The 22970-nt window shown below is 40.6% G+C and overlaps 1 protein-coding gene across 8 annotated transcripts in view; it reads left to right on the top strand.

The window, feature by feature from the left end:
• Positions 1-406: 406 nt before the first annotated feature.
• LDB2 (LIM domain binding 2) overlaps positions 407-22970 on the top strand; it is a 706182-nt gene continuing 683618 nt past the window's right edge. For 3 of the 8 annotated variants that reach the window (XM_033948741.1, XM_033948759.1, XM_033948775.1), the window contains exon 1: positions 408-789. In XM_033948741.1, the coding sequence (XP_033804632.1) occupies positions 658-789 (132 nt within the window). In that variant the 5' untranslated portion in view covers positions 408-657. Of the gene's footprint in view, positions 790-22970 lie in introns of all 8 variants that reach the window. The other 5 variants (XM_033948794.1, XM_033948802.1, XM_033948750.1 and 2 more) reach the window with 4 other exon arrangements.

Here is a 22970-nt window from a genome sequence, read left to right on the forward strand (position 1 = left end):
TAGACTATTAAAAAAGTGTAAGTTTTAGGACTGTGTTTGCTCCGTAAGATAATTCTTAGAAGAAAGTGAATTCCAAGTGAATAGGTTGGTTTGTGCTAATGAACCTCATGTTGAAATGTTTTTTATACACTATACAAATCAGATTCATACTGTTGTTAAAAGTGTAGTTCACTTACCCCACTAAACCATCCAACAATGCTGCCTACTTTCTGAGGGGGTCTCAGGCTAAGAAAAAGTAAAATCAAACCTTAGACCTGTGTCACGCTGGAGAGAAAAATCATATTTTTGAACTGGGCTACAGTGTGGACAGGAAATGACCCCTCCAATATTGTTTCTTTAAAAACAAGCAGCGGTGCCTGAAGCTATTCAGTCTCTCTTTCTCTCTCTCTGGCACACAAGCATACACACACACAATCTCGGCTTGCTCTCTCGCTCTTGGGCACTTCTGGGCTCTCTCTCTCTCTCTCGCTCTTTCTCAGTCTCAGTCTCTTGCAATAGAGGGCTCCAACAGCGGTTCCCAGCCAGTGTGATTTATATGTGTGTGTGTGAGTGTGTGTGCAGCTACTTTACACTGTGAAGGGAATACGCAGCCCATGTGCTCTGTATGGATGTTGATGTTGCTCCGTGCAGCTTGATCCTCTGCAAGCAGGCGAGAAGATGTCCAGCACGCCACATGACCCCTTCTATTCGTCTCCTTTCGGCCCGTTCTATAGGAGGCACACGCCGTACATGGTGCAGCCGGAGTACCGAATCTATGAAATGAACAAGAGGCTGCAGTTTCGCACTGAGGTAAGTCCCGAAACCTCATTATGCCGTGCATGGACTATTGCAGCTTCCCGGCTGGATTCGGTCTTGAAGTTTCCCATTAGACATGGCAGCACCTACAGCATCCTAATGAATTGACTGGCTTAATTGGTTGATTACTTGTGGATCTGCTGTTTCCACCGATGGCATTTCAGGGTGTTAAAAAAAAACAACCCAGAACATAATGCAATGCCTTAAGATCTGGCACAGTATTTTTTAAGCTTGAGTCCTTTTCATTGGTCTCTTCTGTTTGCTCAGCTTCTCCCCTGCTGTTTTAGATTAATATTTTAAGATGCTGCAAAGTCATGGACATCAAACTTCTTCCTCCATTAATTATGAGCCGGCTAAAATCAGAGTTTGGATGTTGCTTTTTAAGGGTATGACAGTAAAGATTGAAATAGCTGTAATGGAAAAAAAAAAAGAAGGGGGGGGGGAATTTGTTTGAAACTTGCTCTGGAGCCAAAGACTCTAGTGCTGTATTCTGCAAGCACACGTGTTAGCAATAAGCACAGGGAAGATACTGTAAATCTTATAGGAAAAGACTTGAGCGTTGGAGGGAAAACGTTCAGTTCTATTGTACAGCCAAAACAGAAATAAACCCTTCTGGTTTGTTATTGGTACTCTTCTGTGTATTAATGAAAACTGATTCACCCATAGCACAAAGCATGCTAAGTGAGGAAAGAATGGACGATTTTCAGTACTCACACTGGAGAAGTGATTGGACTTTATTCTAAAATGTTTTGAAGAAATCTCCACTTTTGAGCAAAATAAGGGTGTGTGAGTGTCAGGCTGCTTTTCTGTCCATGTGGCTGTGTTTTTACTGGAGCGCTGTTTGTGCTGTAACATTTTAGAGAGAGCTTAAGGGCGGCATCTTCCCCTCCCCCCCCCCAAAATAAAAGACATGAAAGTTGTGTTTTCAGAGATACTGTCTGTAAATGCGTTTGGGATGTGTCTTAAGTGGAACTGTGCTTGGATTAAGGTCGATGGTTTCTATAGAATTTAGAGCCTGAGCTACTGGTGTTTTTCAGAGCTCTTCAAGTGAGCAGGGGGCTCATGAAAGGAAAAAAAAAGAAGTCTGAGCCAATACTTGAACCAGATAAAATATAGACACTGGGCAAGATGAGACCTGCGTTGGCATTGGTCAGTTACTGATCGGATAAGGTGTTTTCAATAGCTGTCTCTTTACTTAACCTGCTGTTACTTTAAGCCAGGGGTTCCCAAAGTCCCTCAAGAATCCAGTCAGGTTTTCAGGATTTCCCCAATGAATATGCATTGAAAGCAGTGCATGCACATAGATCTCATGCATATTCATTGGGGAAATCCTGAAAACCCGACTGGATTCGACCCTCAAGGAGGGACTTTGGGGACCCCTGCTTTAAGAAGTTGGTCACAAAAGTTGTCCACAAGTGTTAGGTGCTTGAAGACTGTTGACTTTTTCAAGGTTCAGCTCAGGTTGTTCGACTGCTCCTGCTGATCAATACTTGGAGATGGATTGCATGGTGGGATAAGAAGGAGGGGGAGGATGGATGCTTATTAACTCAGCTTGGGACCAAAGCAAACCTTGCATTCCTTTGCATAGTCTAGTACAAGGGTAGGCAATTCTGGTCCTCGAGAGCCTGAGCCAGGTCAGGTTTTCAGGATATCCACAATAAATATGCATGAGATAGATTTGCATCTCAAGGAGGCAGTGCATGCAAATCCATCTCATACATATTCATTGTGGATATCCTGAAAACCTGACCTGGCTCCGGCTCTCGAGGACCGGAATTGCTTACCCCTGGTCTAGTAGGAATAGCTAATACAATAAACAAATAACATAAAGATACGAGTAAACAGAGATGAAAATGTATTAAATGGTTAAAAATGCTTCTCTTTCATATTACATTTAAAAAATACTAGGATATGAGCTGTTGAAAACTTCAGTGACTTAAAATAGTAAATTTATGATCAGCATCATGTACTCTGTCAAACAACAACAAAACAATTGTTTTCCTGAGAACTTTCTGAAGCTGCACAGACTTTCTCTTGTATTGTGTGGTTTGAGTCCAGTCAGGTATAATGCACTCATCCTGCATTCATGCGCTGTCTTTGAACATTCTTCACACACCTGAACCAACTGGAAAATACACCTGTACACAGCTTACACTAACCTCAAAGGTTCACCTCCTTCAGGTTCAGCCTAACCACATACATAAGCCAAGTACTACAAAAGTAGCATTTGTTATTTAGTATGATAATATAACCAGTGCATTTTAATGATGCATTTTAACTGCTTCCCAGTATTGTTCATTTCTCTGTACATGTATTGTTTATCAGCTAGCTTTGGCATTCACTGTTGTGCTGTCTCTAGAAGTAACCTAAATGATGTTGAAATATGCCATATTCTGAATTGTTCACATATTTTGAAGTTCTGATGCATGTGGTGTGTGTGTGTGTGTGATGGCATGGATTTTGTAGCAATATTCCATGCTACTGACCCTCCTTCGGCTCTCCCTTTGAAGTCACTTCCTGGTCACAGGACCAGGAAGTGACATCAGAAGAAGAGTCGAGGCCGGTGCATGCAGTAGGTTGGAGATGCAGCTTGCACTGATGAAGTTAAAGAAGTATGGGAGAAGGAAAGAAGCGTGCTCCTTGCTCTTTCAAATCGCCTTTGGGCAGTCTGTCATCTGATTAGACTGCTTGACCTCCCCAGTGGCTTCTTTCACTTTCCCCCTTTTTTACCAATCCTCCTCTCAGCTCCCTTTTCCTCCCTTCTTGTCCTACAGCACCCTGCTCCCCAACTTTCCTCCTTGATTGGTTTTATTGGAAACCCCTTGCTGTACCATGGCCAGTTAGCAATATATCAAGCCATTGCAGTAAATAAATACAATGCATAGATGAACAATAATGTTTTAGACATGAGCTTTTACACCAGTCATAGAGCTACTGCAAATGCTGACGCTTAGCTTGGGAAAGTACATGCATAGATTATGGAATTTTGTAATCTATGGGGGAAATTCAGTTTAAGTTGCCTAAAAAATCATCACTGAAAAAAAACCCTGTACTTAGCTCTATTCTATAAACTGTACCCAGAGTTATCTGCAGTTTATAGACTATTTGTCCTTGTGACTAAAATTTAGGCACAGCCATTTACGCCAATGAAAACCTGACATCAATGTCTGTGCCTAAATTGTACATGGATCAGGCATATTCTATCAGTGTGCCTAACTTTTAGGAACACCCTCAACTTGCCTATGCCCCTCCCCTGGCCACACCCCCTTGTGAGATCCACACCCTAGAACTCACATCCACCACTTTATAGAACCTGCTTAGAAAATTGTGCATGTAAATTCTGAGTAACAATTAGTGACAATAATTGCTTGTTACTTGGCAATTGTCAGCTCGGATTGGCTTGCTAACTAATTAGGTCCTCCCCCATTTACAAAGGCAATTATTGCAGTGGTCTGTGATAATTGTTCCACAGCAGCTGCTATTGTGCCTTTGTAAAAAAAGGGGGGGAGTTATGTACACAAATCGGAATATGCACAGATTTATGCAAACTACTTTAGTCATGGTATACAGAATTCGGGGTATCTATATAAGTGCATACCCTGTTCATCCTCCACCCAGACCCCACCCATATGAGCACCTAACTGCAGGGTATACCATGAACTACTGGCACACATATACAGAATAGTCTCAAAAGTGGTTTTATATCTCCAAAGATGATATATAATCTTTTGACTACTCTTAATAATTATCTCCTAAAGACTTCTACTTCCCGTTGGTAACTCTTTACCCAACATTTTTTATTACCTTAAAAATTTTATGTCATCGCTTATTCTATTCCTTCAAATTTTGAATGTAATTCTTGTTTTAGTTTGGATGTAATCTGCCTTGAACCGCAAGGTAATGACGGAATAGAAATCACTAATGTAATGTAATGTATTCAAGTACAATGTGTCCCTGCCTATGAAAGCTTACAACCCAAATTGTTCCTTGAAGCAATGGACAATAAAAGGATCCTCTTATTTATTTAAAAGAGATAGGACTCCTTTTACGAAGGTACCTTAGGTCTTTAATGTGCGGAATAGTGCGCGCTAGCCGCTACCGCCTCCTCTTGAGCAGGCGGTAGTTTTCCGGGTAGCACGCGCTAATCCGGTGCGTGCGCTAAAACGCTAGCGTACCTTTGTAAAAGGAGCCCATAGTCTGCCTAAAAACTAAGCGGATTACAACCATACATACATAAAATATTAAATAAACATAGTAACAGATACAAATAAAATTTGTTTGCTAAGCTACAGTAAGACTTGACCTATTTAGGAGAAGGTATGGACTCCTGTGTTAATTGTGTACAGTTATTTGAGCAGTTAGTGTACAGTCATGTAGATGTACTAACTGGTTAGCGCTGAAAAGCCTACTCTCTGCTCGTGATACGCCCCCTCAAAAAAATAATTAGAAAAACAATTATCTTGTGATTAGCATGCACACATGCCAAAATTAATGCAGAACATTGTAGCACATCATGCGTTAAAATTCCTTTGGTAAGGGCCAAATTCTATATATGTTACCTAAAAAATCAGTGCCAAAAAGGACGGCAATGCTCTAAACTGCCTCTGGAGTTAGGTGCAATTTATAGAATCACGCATAGCGGCCATCTGCATGACTAAAATTTAGGCGCAACCATTAATGGCAATGGAAACCAGGCCTAAATGCCTGTGCTTAAGTTGTATGCAGACTGGGCATATTCCACAACAGTGCACCTAATTTTTAGGAATGACCATGACCCGCCCTTGCTCCTCCCCTCTCCATGACCCCTTTTGAGATCCGCACACTAGATTTTACGTGTACCACTTTACAGAATACACTTTAGAAAGCTGTGCATATAAATTCAAATTAGTGCCAATTATTACTTGTTAATTGCCAATTATCGGTGCTGATTGGCTTCTTAAATAATTAAGCTGCACGTGCAAATTGGCATTAGGCACAGATTTATTCCTTGACAGAACTCTCTCATTCCAAGCTGGCAGATGGAATGATTGCCTGACCACCCTCATTTCATATGCTCCATCCTACCTATCCTTCAGGAAATCTCTCAAATCATACCTCTTTGATAAATTTCTCTAACCCCTTCCCTCCCGGCCAAACTACCAAACTCTAACCATCTCTCCTTGTCCTGTCCCTCCTTGTAATTGAAAACTGGTTACCAATACACTTGACAATTACTCTCTGTATCTTCGCTGTATATGTACAGTCTCTTCCTCTGTAAACCGCTTTGAACTGTTTGGGGTATAGCGGTATACAAAAATAAAGTTATTATTATTATTATTATACAGAATCAGGTCCTAAGTGTGCATTAATGCTTAACATAGCTTAGTAAAGACCTCAAAGTGACTTGCCCGAGGTCACAAAGAATGTCAGTGGAAGAAGCAGGACTTGAATCCTGACCTCCCTGGCTCTCTACCCATTGCTGTCACGTCCTCTCTCTTATGTTAGTTCAATATGAGGTTATCAGAAACTACAAAGAATTCCAGCATGTTGCGAAGAAATGCAAATGAAAACCGGAATGTGACTATTTTGAACTTTGAGGTAAAGCAATGGTCAAACCCTGAATTTGTCGTTCTCAGCCAATAGATTGGAACATATTAATGCGTGGTGGATGACATCTGCAGTAAGTGGATTAGAAAATAAAATGCCATTAGGACGGTCGTCGTTGCAGTTTTTATAGCCAGACAACAGTTCTTAAGGTTTTTTGTTTTTTTTTTAAATGCCAGAATCAAACTGTTGACTCTAATTGTAGTATCATCTGAAAATGTGAAGAGTTTAAGGCCTCCTTTTACTTAGGTGCGCTAGCGATTGTAGTGCGCGCTGCAGATTAGCGCACGCTGCCCCCCTGCGCTACGCGTAAAAACTAACGCCAGCTCAATGGTGGCGTTAGCATCTAGCGCACACGCTAAAATCGCTAGCGCACCTAAGTAAAAGGAGGCCTTAAACTCTTCACATTTTCAGATGATACCACAATTAGAGTCAACAGTTTGATTCTGGCTTTTAAAAAAAGGAGCCCTAAGTTCCACAGTCATCCCAGTACTAGAAGAGCCACACAAAACTTTAACCTATGTGGAAAGAGATCCATGCTTCATGTTCTAGTATTTCTACAAAAAGACAAGGATAGCGATCATAATAATCATGCTACAAGACAGTTATGTAGACGTGAGTAGCCTAATGGTTAGTGCAGTGGGCTGTAAGCCTGACAAACTGAGTTTGATTCCCACTAGAGCTCATTGTGACCTTGGACAAGTCACTTAACCATCCATTGTCCCAGGTACAAAGGTTAGATTGTGAGCAGGTACCTGTATAAAGAGTGTACAGCACTGTGCATCTGGTGGTAGTTGAATCAGCACTTGGAGAAGGCTCAGTATTATTAGTTAATTGGAAAAATTATTAGGCAAAATGTCAAAGGGGGAATTTGACTGAGAAATTCTTCTAGTTAAATTTGTATCAACTATAGAAGATAATTTCACCCACCTTCTTGGCTCATGGTGGGTGAGTGCAGGAAGTGATTAAGGGAAATATTGAAGTGAGTTTAGAGATGTCTATGACCACACCTGATGTGGCTTTTATTTAATGTCGTATTCAACAAGAGAAAGGCTGATATGGATCCCGAGAGACGGGTAGGTTGCACCTTTCTTTAAAAAAAAAGCTGATTTACTTACAAAAGAGAACACACTCGTTACATCCAGACCATAGGTGTATTTTGCTTGTAGAAAACTAACACAGTTCTGCTTCCAATATGTAACCTCAACACCAGATCAAGTGAATACCAAAAAGAATTACAACAAACAGATGTCCATTCACTGGGTAAATAAATCCTGTCACCGATAATATTGATTTTGTCACAGCAATAATTCGAGTCCCAGTGGTGAGGACTTCAGCAATCTTGCAGCCTAAATTTTATTCAGGCTGCCGTATATTAAGCCACCTCACCGCTGACACGTCACATCTTCAGTCCTCAGTCTGCCCACCATTAGTGACTCTCTCATCGTGACAACAATAACATAGGTTCCTACCATAGGCCGGAGAGGTAAATGCTTTTGACATCATAGGAATTCTATGAGCCTCAGAGCACTTACCTCGCTGGCCCATGGTAGAAATCTCTACCGCCGTTAAGTAAAACCCAGTGGGGAGAGTGTGGTGCAGTGGTTAAAGCCACAGCCTCAGCACCCTGAGGTTGTGTGTTCAAACCTACGCTGCTCCTTGTGACCCTGGGAAAGTCACTTATATTGCCCTAGGTACATTAGACAGATTGTGAGCCCGCCAAGACAGACAGAGAAAAATTCTTGAGTACCTGAATAAATTCATGTAAACCATTCTGAGCTCCCTTGGGAGAACAGTATAGAAAATTGAATAAATTAAATATTTTAGCAGTTTAAAAAATCAGCATTTACCTGTTAAACAAGCACTGCTAGTGTATCAATATTGAGCTCAAAGGGGCTACCCATTTCACATCATGCTTCATAAGGAACCACTAATAGTTTCCAAATTTATTTCATATGTGATATACTGTTTATTTTTTCCCCAAACATATTTATTCAAATTTCAAAAAATACATAATATACATAATATATACAAACAAATGTATGCAAAATATGAAAAAATACTTGCAGTTAAGTGTGGGAATTTAAGGAGATATAATAAAATATGGGAATCTTTGCTTACCTATTGTAATTAACTATGTTTGGATTGTTAATATGATTTTATCACAGCATCGTACGACCAATGTTTAATTTATATTGTATTATCTTTGATCATTTGTTTGATCATTTGTTTGCTTCTTCCAAGGCAAGACAAATCATAGGTTGCATACGCAGGGGTTTCGTCAGCCGTAAGCCTGAAGTCATTATGCCTTTGTATAGATCCATGGTGAGACCGCACCTGGAATACTGTGTGCAATTCTGGAGGCCGTATTACCGTAAGGATGTGCTGAGGCTGGAGTCGGTCCAGAGAATGGCCACCCAGATGGTCTCGGGACTGAAGGATCTCCCGTACGAAGAACGGTTAGATAAATTACAGCTATACTCGCTCGAGGAGCGCAGAGAGAGGGGAGACATGATAGAGACGTTCAAGTATCTCACGGGCCGCATCGATGCAGAGGAGGATATATTCTTTTTCAATGGTCCCACGGCAACAAGAGGACACCCGTGGAAAATCAGAGGCGGGAAACTGCACGGTGACACCAGGAAATTCTTTTTCACCGAAAGGGTAGTTGATCGCTGGAATGGTCTTCCACTTTAGGTGATTGAGGCCAGCAGTGTGCCTGATTTTAAGGCCAAATGGGATCGACACGTGGGATCTATTCGCAAAGTAAAGGCAGAAGAGGGTCATTAGGGTGGGCAGACTGGATGGGCCGTGGCCCTTATCTGCCGTCAATTTCTATGTTTCTATGTTTACTCCCCCGAAATTCACAGGGGTTCCGTTCCAGGAACAACCGTGAATTTAAAAAAATACATGAATGCAGTTTTGCGCCTGTTAAAAGGCAGGAGAGGAAGGAGAGGGCAGCTGGGGCGCCAGCGAGTGCTGAAAATCATTTGCGGTATGCTCCGACTGCCTCTTCCTGTACTAAAGTTAGGCTACACCAGTCAGGAGCTGCTTTGACACACAGCTCTGATTGGTATAGCCTGACTTTAGTACAGGAAGAGGTGATTGGAGCATACCGCGAATTAGTGAGTCCACAATTTGTGAACCGCAAATTCACGGAGGAACAATGTATATGATATACAGTTTATCATGGAATAGCTAAACGGTTTACAATATGTATCGAGTAAAATATATACATTAAAATAAAATAAAACAATAGCAATTCAAACTAAATGTAGGGAGGGTATATTTGGACTGACAGGATTCATTATACATGAGGAAAAGGACAAACCGGAGTAAAATATACACCTAAAAAATGCCCAAAGGATGCCTAGTAGGATCATATTCTATACTTAAATGTAGGCACCTGCTTTCCTTTAAAGAATTAAAATGTAACAGCAAAAATGCATGCCTATAATTTAGGTACAAGCACTTAAACCAGTCATAAGGCTAGACTGAGTATGTGTGCCTAAACGCTGAAGATACACCCATAACTTATAATATTCTATAACATATGTGAATAAGTGTGATTTCTGTCCAGACTCTGCCCAGAATCTGCCTATGTGTTTGCCTACCTGTAAAATACATGCTATGTAAGATACATGGGCTTTACCAAATATTCATATTCAATTTGATACAGCCCTAAATAGTGCCCTGAATACATTATTCATATTCTGCCAAATAGTGGTTTAAATTCAAATATGAATAATCCAGGGCTCTGCTGTGCTAAATCCTACTGAAATAAGCACTTGATCTCTGATTTCATGTTACTTCTTTTATTATTTGTTACGTTAAAGCTGAATGCCTATTATTTGCATATGGTATTCATATACAGCCAAATATGCTATTCAGTGGTGGTACAGACTCTAGTATTTACTGAAAAACACTCAAGTGGCTTTTTGGATTATATGAACATGTGAGGTCATTATTCTAATGACATATGTTCATAATTAGCATATAATACTTCATGCATACTTTATAAAATTGCTCTGCACATGCTTAATGCACTTTAATTAAAGGCCTCCCCTCAATGTTGTTTGGAATTACAGGGTACCTAAGCAAAAATAAAGCAAAATAGGTTAGATATATAGAAAAATACACTATACAAAATTCATATCCAACATAATTATTGATCATTCTAACATGCCAAATTCCTTGATGTGATGAAAACAATGTTCAAAGGGGTTTATCCACGGAAAATTCTCTGCTCAGGTCTTTAAATTGGACATATTGTATACCCACTTGTAAAATGTGTGATGGAAAGGGAGTCGTGTCCCTGCACTTTGCCATTGTTCATAAACCCACCTCTGCATAAAGCCTGGGTACTTTTGCATGGCTCGGGTGGGAAGATTTTGGATGTACTATGGAAAAATACAAAATTTACACACATAGGCCCAGATTCTATTTATATCACCTAAAAGAAATGGCACAGAAAATATCTGCACTTAGCGCTATTATAAACTGCATCCAATAATAGGTGCAGTTTAAAGAATATGCATAGCGCCCATCCATAGTGACTAAAATTTAGGCATGGCCATTTATGCCAGTGAAAACCTGTGTACATTGTGCACAGATCGGGCATATTCTAATAGGAGGAAGGAGTGGCCTAGTGGTTAGAGCTATAGCCTCAGCACCCTGAGGTTGTGAGTAGAGAATGACACGGTGACAAAATTCATCACCGTTCCCGTCCCCGCGGATAACCGCGGTAAACAATTTTCATGTCATTCTTTAAGGAGAGAGGGAAGAATCAGAGTATGAATGGCCACAACCACTGACCCTCAAGCTTTGCTTTGAAGAATGCTGGTGTAGAAGGACTGAGGCTGAAATAGACACTAAAAAATGAAATGGGATTATTTCTCACGGTTATCCACGGGGACGGGAACGGTGATGAATTTTGTCACCGTGTCATTCTCTAGTTGTGAGTTTAAATCTCACACTGTTCCTTGTGACCCTGGGAAGCCACTCAATCCTCTATTGCCCCAGGTACATTAGATAGATTGTGAGCACACCAGGACAGATAGGGACAAAAGACTGAGTACCTAAATGTAAACCACTTAAACAATTAATAGGCAATATATAAATAACTAAAAAAAAATAACAGTTCACCCAACTTTTAGAAATGTCCACAACCTGCCAATGCCACTCTTTTGACCACAACCCTTCTTGAGATCTGCACAGTAGAATTTATGTGAACCACTTTATAAAATTTGCTTAGAGAGTTTAGTGTGTAAATTCTAATTAGTGCCAATAATTGTTTTTTAATTGGCAATTATTGGGGCAGATTGGCAATGCTAACTAATTAAATTGCATGTGCAAATTGGTGATACACACAGATTTGCATGTACAACTTTAGTTGAGGCATATATAAGGGGCCGCTGAAACCTACTAGCTATGAAATGAAAAGTGTCAAGAAAAGTGTGGAATCGCTAGTAAGTTTCATGGCTCCACATCATTCTCTTCTTGGCTGGGCAGAGAACCTTTCAGTGGCCCTTCGTATAATCTGGGGATACTTTCTAAAATGCACTTGTTTGTGTATATTTTAAACATGAATATTTCCATCTTTACCCAAGCAACTGAAAATTTAGGAGACTTCATCTTAGCTCTGATTTTTATGTCTTTTGTGGGTCAATTTTATAGGCAGGTTTCTAGAAACTAAGCCCAAAATAAGCATCGACTTGCCCTTCTAATCAATGCAACCTGTTATAAAATTACCTTCTTGGGGTAATTTTGTAAACTGGGTGCTAACATTTAAACCCTGAGGAGTTGATATTCAAAGCGATTTAATTAGTCAAAAATGGCCTCTGGCTGGTTAAATTGCTTGTGATCATTTTCAGCGGCACTGAACTGGTTAGTGCTGCTGAAAATGTCCGGTTAGCGTTGAACTCAAAACCAGTTGTTTTGTGGGTGTTTGGGGAGAAGAGCCACTATAGCCATAGCTGGGTTAAGGGCTGGATATCACACTTGACTGGCTGTGCTTTAGCCAGCTCTGCAAACCCAGAAATTCAATGCTAAAGCCCAGATATCCATGCATAATTCTGGCAGCAGTCAGTAAAACACAGTTCACTACCGGCTAAATATCAAACTCGGAATATTCATGTTAATGACTGAAATAATAGCATTTACATGACTTAATGCCCAAACTCTGCCTAAGCTAGTGGTCTCCATTTTTTCCATGTAAAGGGCCGCAGTGTGTATACAAGAAACTCTGAGGATTTCAAGTTCGCACTTACTACTAAATTTGTAAACTACTTTGATCTGCTTGCTCAAACTGGGTATTAAACATTAAAATTAATACTAATATTAATTCTAGAACACTTCATGGATATATTTTAAAATCTCACTTTATAAATGAGACACTCGAGTAACACACATGAGAATGTTTGCAATTACTGTAACAAGTGGGCGAGACTGAAATTAACGCATTTAAAGGATTTGAAGAGTATTCCAGCCAACTGTTTGATGGTCGCAATGGAGGACTTCGTGAGCTGTATGTGGTCCTGGGGGCCAAGCATTGGAAACCACTGGCCTAAACACTGTTCTGTAAATGTGAGCAAATCTCACCTAGCAGATATTTTAGAAGTGTGGGGTACACATGCACAGTATCTAGGCTGTCTTCACAGTTGCACGTGCAACATATAGAATTCTGTAAATTATGCGTGCATCTCCAGTGTTTAGGCCTGAACTCTTCCACCAGCTCTGTGGCTGGTGAACATATTCATTATATACATTAAAGGAATGTAAAGCACCTATTCTCTTTTAAAGAAAGTGCTCCAATCAAATAACCCCTAGGCATCTATATTTAGGCTCACTGCTATAGAATTGCCTTCTATATGATTAGCTAGATATTGTATTGTCTAGCTGAAAAGGAATATTTCCTTTAATATTCAAAGGATATATTGTTCAGATTAAAATCGTATTTACAGTGACCTTAAACAGGTCTGCAGTCTACCAAATTGTGCTTTCCTTTGAAAGGATGGGGGAAGGCCCAAAGAATTAAATCAGTCTACCTAATTAGTAACATAACCCTAGTGGTTTTCATAAAGCATTCAAGAAATCATGACCACAACAAAATCAAAACAGATACGTATTGTTATGAGCTCATGTGAGTGAAAACATACTCAGATATATCCTCTGTGTGAGCCAGTGTTCTCAATATTCATCCAATCCAAGCAGCAAAGTATAGTAACAAATAAGAGATCTGGTTCCTAAAATAAACAGTAGATAAGCACAACTGATGTATTAATTTTAATTTAATTTAATAATTTGATTGAAAAAAATTATATTCTTCTTTTTCAACCTTACTGGTGGTGCAAAGCACATTGCAAGCTAAAACATAATTTTTAAGTGTCCTCAGCCACCTTATTCTCAGAAACATGAATACCACAGATGATTTCATGCCTCTTACTTTATGTTAGACTGCTTCATTCAAAAATTTCCTGTCTATTCCTTATGCTAGAGTTTCCAGTTTATCTTAGGACAAAAATGATGAACTTTGGTAAAATGCAATAATGTGTTGCACTGGTTAAAAACATAGAAACATGATAGCAGATAAAGGCCGAATGGCCCATCCACAGTAACCATTATCTCTTCCTCTCTCTAAGAGATCCCAAGTGCCTATCCCAGGCTTTCTTGACATCAGACACAGTCTCTGTTTCCACCACTTCTTCTGAGAAACTGTTCCATGTATCCACCACTCTTTCTGTAAAAAAAAAAGTATTTCCTTAGATTACTCCTGAGCCCATCACCTCTTAACTTCATCCTATGCCCTCTCATTCCGGAGCTTCCTTTCAAATGAGACTCGACTCATGCGCATTTACGCCACGTAGGTATTTAAACGTCTCTATCATATCTCCCCTCTCCCGCCTTTCCTCCAAAGCATACATATTGAGATCTTTAAGTCTGTCCCCATACGCCTTATGATGAAGACCACACACCATTTTAGTAGCCTTTCCTCTGGACTGACTCCATCCTTTGTATATCTTTTTGAAAGTGCGGTCTCAAGACTTGTACTTTTTGGCAGCCTGGTTCCTTTTCTTGAATCCATTTCATCACTGGTAAGCATTTTCATATTGCCGGCTAAATTATCCCCTCTTTTACAAAGCCTTTCTAGCAGCTGCCGCGCAGCAGTAGCACTGAAGCCCTTTAAAACCCTATGGGCTTCAGGGAAGTTACCACAGCCGCCGCTAGTGCGGCTTTGTAGAAGAGGGGGTTAATTTGGCACTTTCAGCTGGCCACCTTCCATCTGACAGCAGCATTCCAAAAAAAAAAAAAAAAAAAAGGAAGCCTTGTGAGATATTGAAATGTAAGTCCATTGTGTTTGTTCTGGCTTCCTCCGGATTCAAAATTTGCTCAGTCATCTTCCTCTTCTTTCCTGGCATAGTTTTCAGGCTATGAATATACATAATATAACCCTAAAGTTTTTTGGGTTTTTTTTCCTGTTTGTGACATGACACAGACTCACATAGCAACCTAATGTCCAGACAAATCACTGTGACACATGTAAATGGTATCAGGGAGATGAGATGAATTTACAAATGCATTTGTGGAAATGGCCTAGAAAAAGCTGGAGGATGACTCATCTTTACAAGGGTGGATGTTTCTGTTAGCTGCCAAACTGCTAGTAATCTGCTGTTATACGGAATGGACCAACTTGGTAAAGGAGAACACAGACCCCCAGTTATAAAGCACATTGTAGAAATCTGTGTTTAAAGGAAGACCACTCTCAGGGACTGGACCATGAGTGGAAGACTCTGAATCTAGATTTGTTTTCACATGTATTAATTTTCATTGCAAAATTTGGGTAGGGATGAGAAACCAGACAGTTTTTGATTTTTTTTTCATTTTGAAATGAATGCTATTAAGAATGTGCAGTATTTACATGTGCAAGGCAGTGTAAGGTAAGGGGGTTTGATATATTGCCTTTCTGTGGGACAATCAAAGCAGTTTACATTTATTTATTCAATTTTCTATACCGGCCTCCTGTGGGAGCTCAGAACAGTTTACATAAATTTATTCAAGCATTTTCCCTGTCCTGCTCACAATCTGTCTAATGTACCTGGGGCAATGGGGGGATTCCAATATAGACATCATATACAACGGATGGTGAATTAGCATGCTCAGAGATATGAGGGTGATAACAGGGAATACCCAACACTACCACCTTATAGCCCAATCATCGCATAATTCAAAGCACTAGCTGTAAGGGTCTTACACTATTATGTATATTTATCTACGTGCACACAGCTACCGTATTTGAAAAATAACAAACGCTATATAAGTGTTAATCTGGTAGCGCAAACTTATCTTAGGCTTGCAGGTTCCCTAAGCCTAAGCCTAAGATAAGTTTGCGCTACCAGATTAACACTTATATAGTGTTTGTTATTTTTCAAATACGGTAGCTGTGTGCACGTAGATAAATATACATAATAGTGTAAGACCCTTACAGCTGGTGCTTTGAATTATGCGATGATTGGGTGGTGAGGTGGTAGTGTTGGGTATTCCCTGTTATCACCTTCATATCTCTGAGCATACTAATTCACTATCCGTTGTATATGATGTCTATATCGGATTATTCCCATTGAGTGATTATTTTCTATTTTTGCTACGATTCTCTGATCACTCTACTCTCAATTCTTAGGAGAGTCTTTTTGCCCTATTTGATTATTTGACAGGGTCATAAGGAGCAGAGTGGGTTTGAACCCACAATCTCAGGGTGCTGAGGCTGTAGCTTTAACCACTGCGCCACACTCTCTTGTACTAAGGTGCGCTAGCGTTTTTAGCGCATGAAGCAGGTTAACTCACACTAACCCCGCGCTACGCAGCTAGAACTAATGCCAGCTCAATGTGGCGTTAGCGTCTAGCGTGTGCGGCATTGTAGCACGCGCTATTCCGCGTGTTAATGCCTAACGCAGCTTAGCAAAAGGAGCCCTAAGTATTGTACCTGGGCAAAGGAGGGTTAAGTGACATGCCCAGAGTCCCAAGGAGTTGTAGTGCACACTTTCAAGAAAGAGTATAGAGGTCGCCAAAATATGAGGGCCCAAATTTGGGCGTGGATCCCAGAGCCACATGGAAACTCTTCTCTCTTAATTCATCTATGATTTAACCATGTAGGGCCCTAAACACCTTACTGTAACTTCTACTGACTATTCTTGTAATTCTTTTGTAAACTGCAGTGATTCCAAGCTGAAAATTACAGGATATAAGAAATTATATGGTATGGTAAGGACACCAATTAGTCAGTTCAGTGCTATAAGCTATTCTATTACACTGTGTAAATCCAACTGTTATATGCGCATGAAGTTTTATCCCAAGATATTTAAACTATTATATGACAAAAGCCTCTCGGGATATATGAACATAACTTTTGTTCTTTTAAATTTTTTTTCGGCTTCAGCCGTGCCATTCAGTGCTCAATAACTCATTGCACTAAGATTTAAACAACCACTGTCTCATTAACCTTTTGCATTTCTCTCAAATTTTAATTTTCACCAATTAATATATTGTGTAGCAAATCATTACCAATTTTGCTTAAATTTTTCATTAGAAACTTATCTTTAAAGTATTTTGTCCATTGACCAGGCCTAACTGGTGCATTTCCAATATTTAGGCATGAACTCTTCTACTAGATCTATGACTGGTAAATGTAGTTGCATCTAACTTCATTATATACATTGAAGGAATGTAAAGCAATTAGATGCGACTATGTTCACCAGCCATAGAGCTGATGGAAGAATTCACGCCTAAATACTGGAGATAAGAACATAAGAAGTTGCCTCCACTGAGGCAGACCAGAGGTCCATCTTGCCCAGCGGTCCGCTCCCAAGGTGGTCCATCAGGCCTATTGCCTGAGCAGTGGTCCCTGACTATCCCTATGACCTACCTCTACTCCTATAGCATTCTATATGTTACATGTGCAGCTGTGAGGGCAGCCCAGATTCTGTCCACGTGTTCCCCCTGGCCCTGTGTTCATATATCCCAAGAGGCTTTTGTCAAATTCTATTATACTGCGCATCTAAATTTTATAGAGCACAACTCATTTTATAGAGCACAACTCAGAAGGGGGCATAGCCATTGAAGGGACATGGGCAGGCCAGGGGTGTTCCCAGAAATTAGGCAGAAAGTTGTAGAATATATGGATTTCCATGCCCAACTGCTCTCAGTTGGGCGCCAGGATTTACATGAGCTTTTAGCAGGCCTACCGTATTTTCACGCAGATAACGCGCACCCGTGTAAAACGCGCACACGGGTATAGCGCGCAGAAACCACAATTTTATGTACAAAAACTTTTGTATACCGCGCTCACGGGTATACCGCGCATGCAGCCCGACTGTCCTTTCGCCCGCCCCGACTCTCCTCTGGCCACCCCGACTCTCCTTTCGCCCTCCCCGACTCTCCGTGCGCTGTCCCGACTATCCGTTCACCCTCCCTGACTTTCCGTGCACTGCCCCGACTCTCCGGTCGGGTTGGGCCCATGTGCCTCAGGCTGCGCCCCCAGGTGGGACCTAAGGCTCCAGGGCCTATTCTGATTGGCCCACGCGCCTTAGGCCCCACCAGTAGGCGGAGCTTTGGGACGGATGGGCCAATCTGGCCTCATTCTGTCGTTGGCTGCCTGCCGGACAGGCGGGTTTGGCTCCCGTCTGTCCGGCCAACTACCAAAGGTACGGGGAAGGGGGGTGGGGGTGTCGTGGGGGTCAGCCAGGGGGGTCGCAGGTCGGCTGGGGGGGCGGTCGGAGGTTCTTGGGGGGGGGCGGTCATTGGAGGGAGGGGGGTTTGCGTCGAGGGCAGGAGGGCCTGGGATCCCTCCTGCCCGTAATGTAGTGCGGGGTGGGGGTAGGGGGTCGCCGTGGCCAGGAGGGTTTGGGCTCCCTCCTGGCCCGATATTGTCGGGGAGTTGGGGAGTCGGCCGGGCAAGAGGGCTTGGGCTCCCTCTTGCTCCGATCGTGGATGCGGGTGCGGGTGGGAGCGCGTGCGAGCGGTCGTTCGGGGTGGGGGTGCGAGTGGTCCTGCTGGGGGGGGTGAATTGGGCGTCGGGCGGGGTGGGAACTATGTAAAAAAATTTTTGTATACCGCGCTCACGCGTATAACGGTAAGTCCTTATGCCCAAAGCTAGGCAAGGGAATTCACATTACGTGCTATTCTGTAAAGGTTGTTTAGTTCTAAGCAGCTTTTATAGAATTGGTATTTAGAGTGGATTTTAACGGTACCTAACTTTTCTACCGTTTCCTGAATCTGGCATATGTGCCATGCCATGGTAGGAATTCTATAAATGGCACTCAAAAATCAGTGCTGGAAAAAAACTGGCGCTAAGCGCACTGTTTTTTAAAGGCTACTCTGGGATGAGCACCCTTTAGAGAACAGTACTTACAGCTGATTCCCGTGCCTAAAGTTGAGTGACGGTATTTATATCAGCTGAAACCTTGTGTATATGTTGGCATGCAACTCATGGCATATGAGCATGTAAATGGTGCTATTCTATAGTTCCTCCTATTGATTTGGGCATCAGGCAGAATCAAATCAGTGTCAATTTACTTTAATAAGAACATAAAAATAGCCTTACTGGGTCAGACCAATGGTCCATCTAGCCCAGTAGCCGTCTTCATGGTTGCCAATCCAGGCCACAAGTACCTGGCAAAAACCCTAACAGTAGCAACATTCCATGCTATCAATCCAGGGCAAGAAGTGGCTTCTCCCATGTCTGTCTCAATAACAGACTATGGATTTTTCCTCCGGGAAATTGTCTAAACCTTAATAACTGGTTGTTAAGGTTGATGGACAGTCAACAGCTCATTAACCAAGTTGATTGCAAGCGTATCTCAAATTGGGGGGGGGGGAAGATATATGCCAATAAGATGCACTCTTATTGACAAACAGCATTCAATTTAAACAGCTAATTTCAAATCAGAAGGGGCTTTAGCTACTGCTGAAAAGGCATTAACTAAAACCCCTCAACAATAGAATTGTGAAAAAAAAGCTAGCACCTGAAAGTTTCTAAAACTAGAAATACAATACAATAATACCATAAAATTTTATTTATATGCCGCCAATGCCTCCATGAAGTTCACAGCGGTTTACATAAATAATTAAGAAGATACAAATGATTAAATAGTATTCCAATATTTAGAAATTATTAATAACAAATTCTTGAGCTAGATAGGTCTTTAGGTCTTTTTCGAAAATCTTAAATTTAGATTGCTGGTTAATATTAGTCGGTAAAGTTTTCCAAAGTTTTGCTGCTTGATAAGCCCATGTGGCGTTAAAAGATCTATTAAATCTCATATTCTTAATGGCTGGATACCGAAAAGTGTTGTCATTTCTCAGATTCAAAGATGGATTATTGGAAAAATTAAAGAGCTGAGGCATATAATCTGGAGTTTCTCCAAAACGTATTTTAAATAGTATACAATAGAATTTATAAAGTATTCACCCTTCTATAGGTATAGCCAGTGCAGCTCACATAGAAACAATAAAAAATCACTTCAAAGAAACATTTTTCATTATTACTAATATTGTATTTTGCGTTTGCTTCTCATTGTTATAATCCTCATCATTCAAATGCATTTCTTTTTTACACATCGTGTTCTATTCTTTTTAAACCACTATGGCATATTCTTAATGTCCTGCCAATCTCAGTCTTTGCCACTGCCAGTCAGATCCATTAGGGTTACTGCAAGCAGCCCTGGCTAGCATTGTTAGTTTGGTGGGATGGCTGGGGGAAGGGAAGGATGGGGGAGGGGGCTTGAAGGAAAAGAGGAGAAGGGCAGCAGCAAGAAGTTTAAATACAGTGAGCACCTCCCAGCAGCCCTCCGCATTATAAATAACATGAGACAGCTAATAAGAGCAGAGTAGCACCATTTGTCAGTTGCTCCAAATATATTTTATATTTTAAAATATGAGTTGTACATGCGTTATATAATTTAAAGTCGCATGTCAATTCATAAACTGCCAGTCTTATCCGAGTTTTCCTTTCTGTTCTCGGTTTTTTCTTTTATCCTCTCTCTCTTCTTTTTTTTGGGTTGTGATATCGTTCTCTTTTCTTTCTTTTAATCCAGTAGTTTGCCATGGTGTTAAGTGCCTTCCTGTGCAGCTACCTGGGCTCTCATCCTATTTTATTCCCTTCCTGTTCCATCTCACTGCATATATCATGTACTAACACTGAGGGTGTGATGCCATTATAACGCATATAATTCCATTAGCATGTGCTATTAGTAAACAGGCCCCTTTAGATCAGTCATTGCATGCCCAGATTGCTGCAAATGAAGGCTCCTAATCCCAGCCTTGGTTATGACTCCGCTGAGGTCGATGCCAGGCAACATGGTAGACACTACTATAAAGAACAAAATGACAGAGCGAATGTGTAAGCATGGATTAATGAGAGAAAGCTAACATGGATTTAGTCAAGGGAAATCTTGCCTCACCAATCAACAAAATTTCTTTGAAGGGGTGAATGAACATGTGGATAAAGGTGAGCTGGTTGATATCATGTATTTGGATTTTCTTTTTTTTTTTTTTTTTTTTGTAATTGTTTATTTATAACAAAAAACCTCAGACCGTTTGACAAAGTACCTCATGAAAGACTTCTGAGGAAATTAAGAGAGTTATGGGATAGGAGGTAATGCCTATTATGGATTAAAAATTGGTTGTAAGACAGAAAATAGAGAGTGGGTTTAAATGGTCAATATTCTCAATGGATAAGGGTAAATAGTGGGGTTCCTCAGGGGATCTGTGCTGGGACTGCTAGATGGGAATAACTAGTGAGATAATTAAATTTGATGATGACACAAAGTTGTTCAAAGTTGTTAAATCACAAGAAGATTGTGAAAAATTGCCAGAAAACCTTGTGAGACTAGGCGTCAAAATCACAGATGACGTTTAATGTGAACAAGTACATAGTGATGCATGTGGGAAAGAGGAGCCCAATCTATAGCTATGTGATGCAGGGTTCTGCGTTAGGAAAAGGATCTAGGTGTCATTGAGGATACGTTGAAACCCTCAGCTCAATGTGCGGCGGCGGTGGCTAAGAAAGGAAATAGAATGTTAGAAAGCATCAAGAAAGGAATGGAAAGCAAAGATGAAAATGTTATAATGTCCTTGTATCTCTCTATGGTACAGCTACACCTCGAATATCGTGTACAAATCTGGTCGCCATATCTCAAAAAAGATGTAAGAGAATTAGAAAAGGTACAGAGAAGGTCGACAAAAATGATAAAAGGGATGGGATGACATTCCTATAAGAAAAGGTTAAGACGGCTCAAGGATGATATGATAGAGGTCTATAAAATACTGAGTGGAATGGAAAGGGTAGATGTGACTCACTTGTTTACTCTTTCCAAAAATACTAGGACTAGGGGGCATGCGATGAAGCAATAAATAGTAGATTTAAAACAGAGAGTGATAATATTTCTTCACACAACATTGCAGGTTTCTGGGTCTCATTGCATCTTGTCAGGTAGAAACCCTGAGAAAACATCTAACCCAGCTCCACGGGGAGAACCTCTTTAACCTACCAGAGACTTTTTTATTCTATGGAATTTCACAATAAAACTAAAATTTCTGACTGACTGACTTTCCTGTCAAAATTCAAATTGGTGAACCGTCCTGTTCCCAATAAGGTCAGTGAACCCACTATTTACAAAGTCAAACTGCACACTTCAGAGCATACCCTGAAGAAAGCCACAGCATGGTGGCTGAAACTTTGGCTGAAACCTGACAAGATGCAGCGAGACCCGGAAACCTGTAACAAGCACAGAATAGAGTAGTTTCTGTTTATTGACTTTATCTGTGAAATATTTTACCAAGGGAACCTTGTCTCTTAGATAAAATCAGGGGTTCTCAACTCAGTCCCTGGGACTCGCAAACAATCTGATTTTTGGGTTGTCTAGAGTTAATATGCATGAGATGGATTCACCTACAATAGAAGCAGTGCATACAAACTTGTTTCAATGTATATTCCATGTGGATATTCTCAAAACCTGACAGACTGTATACATTTGTATTGCACTGTTCATACTGAAACATAATAAAATAATAATTAAAAAAAACCCTGACAGACTGGGTATACCCCAATGGGTGGACTGAGAAACACTGGATTAACTAGTCTAGAGCAAAACTGAACTATTCACTTTTAATGGAATTAGATCAATCTATCTTCATCTGTTTGGATGAAGATAGAGGGCTAGGATCAGGCCACCACTATGCCCACAGTAGTCATCAGACAACTAAATTACTGCAATTCCTTATTTGAAGACATTTCGCAATATACTACGATGCTGTGAGAAATAGGTCTTTTTTTTTTCAAATTCTTTATTCATTTTTCATCTTACAACAAGTACACAATATTGAGAAATAGATCTACTTTTTGGGATCTGACTTATATTTGCAACCTGAACTAGCCACTGTAAAAAAAATGAATGCTGAACTCAATTGATCTTGGATTGACTCAGCATAGCTTTTCTTACATTCCTATGTCCTTATGAATTACAATGACAGTCTTTTAAAAACAGCGTTTAGTTTAAAATTGTGTATATCATTATTACATGTATTAATCACACAACACT

The sequence above is a fragment of the Geotrypetes seraphini genome, chromosome 1, assembly GCF_902459505.1.
Source record: "Geotrypetes seraphini chromosome 1, aGeoSer1.1, whole genome shotgun sequence".
NCBI classification, from domain to species: Eukaryota; Metazoa; Chordata; class Amphibia; order Gymnophiona; family Dermophiidae; genus Geotrypetes; species Geotrypetes seraphini.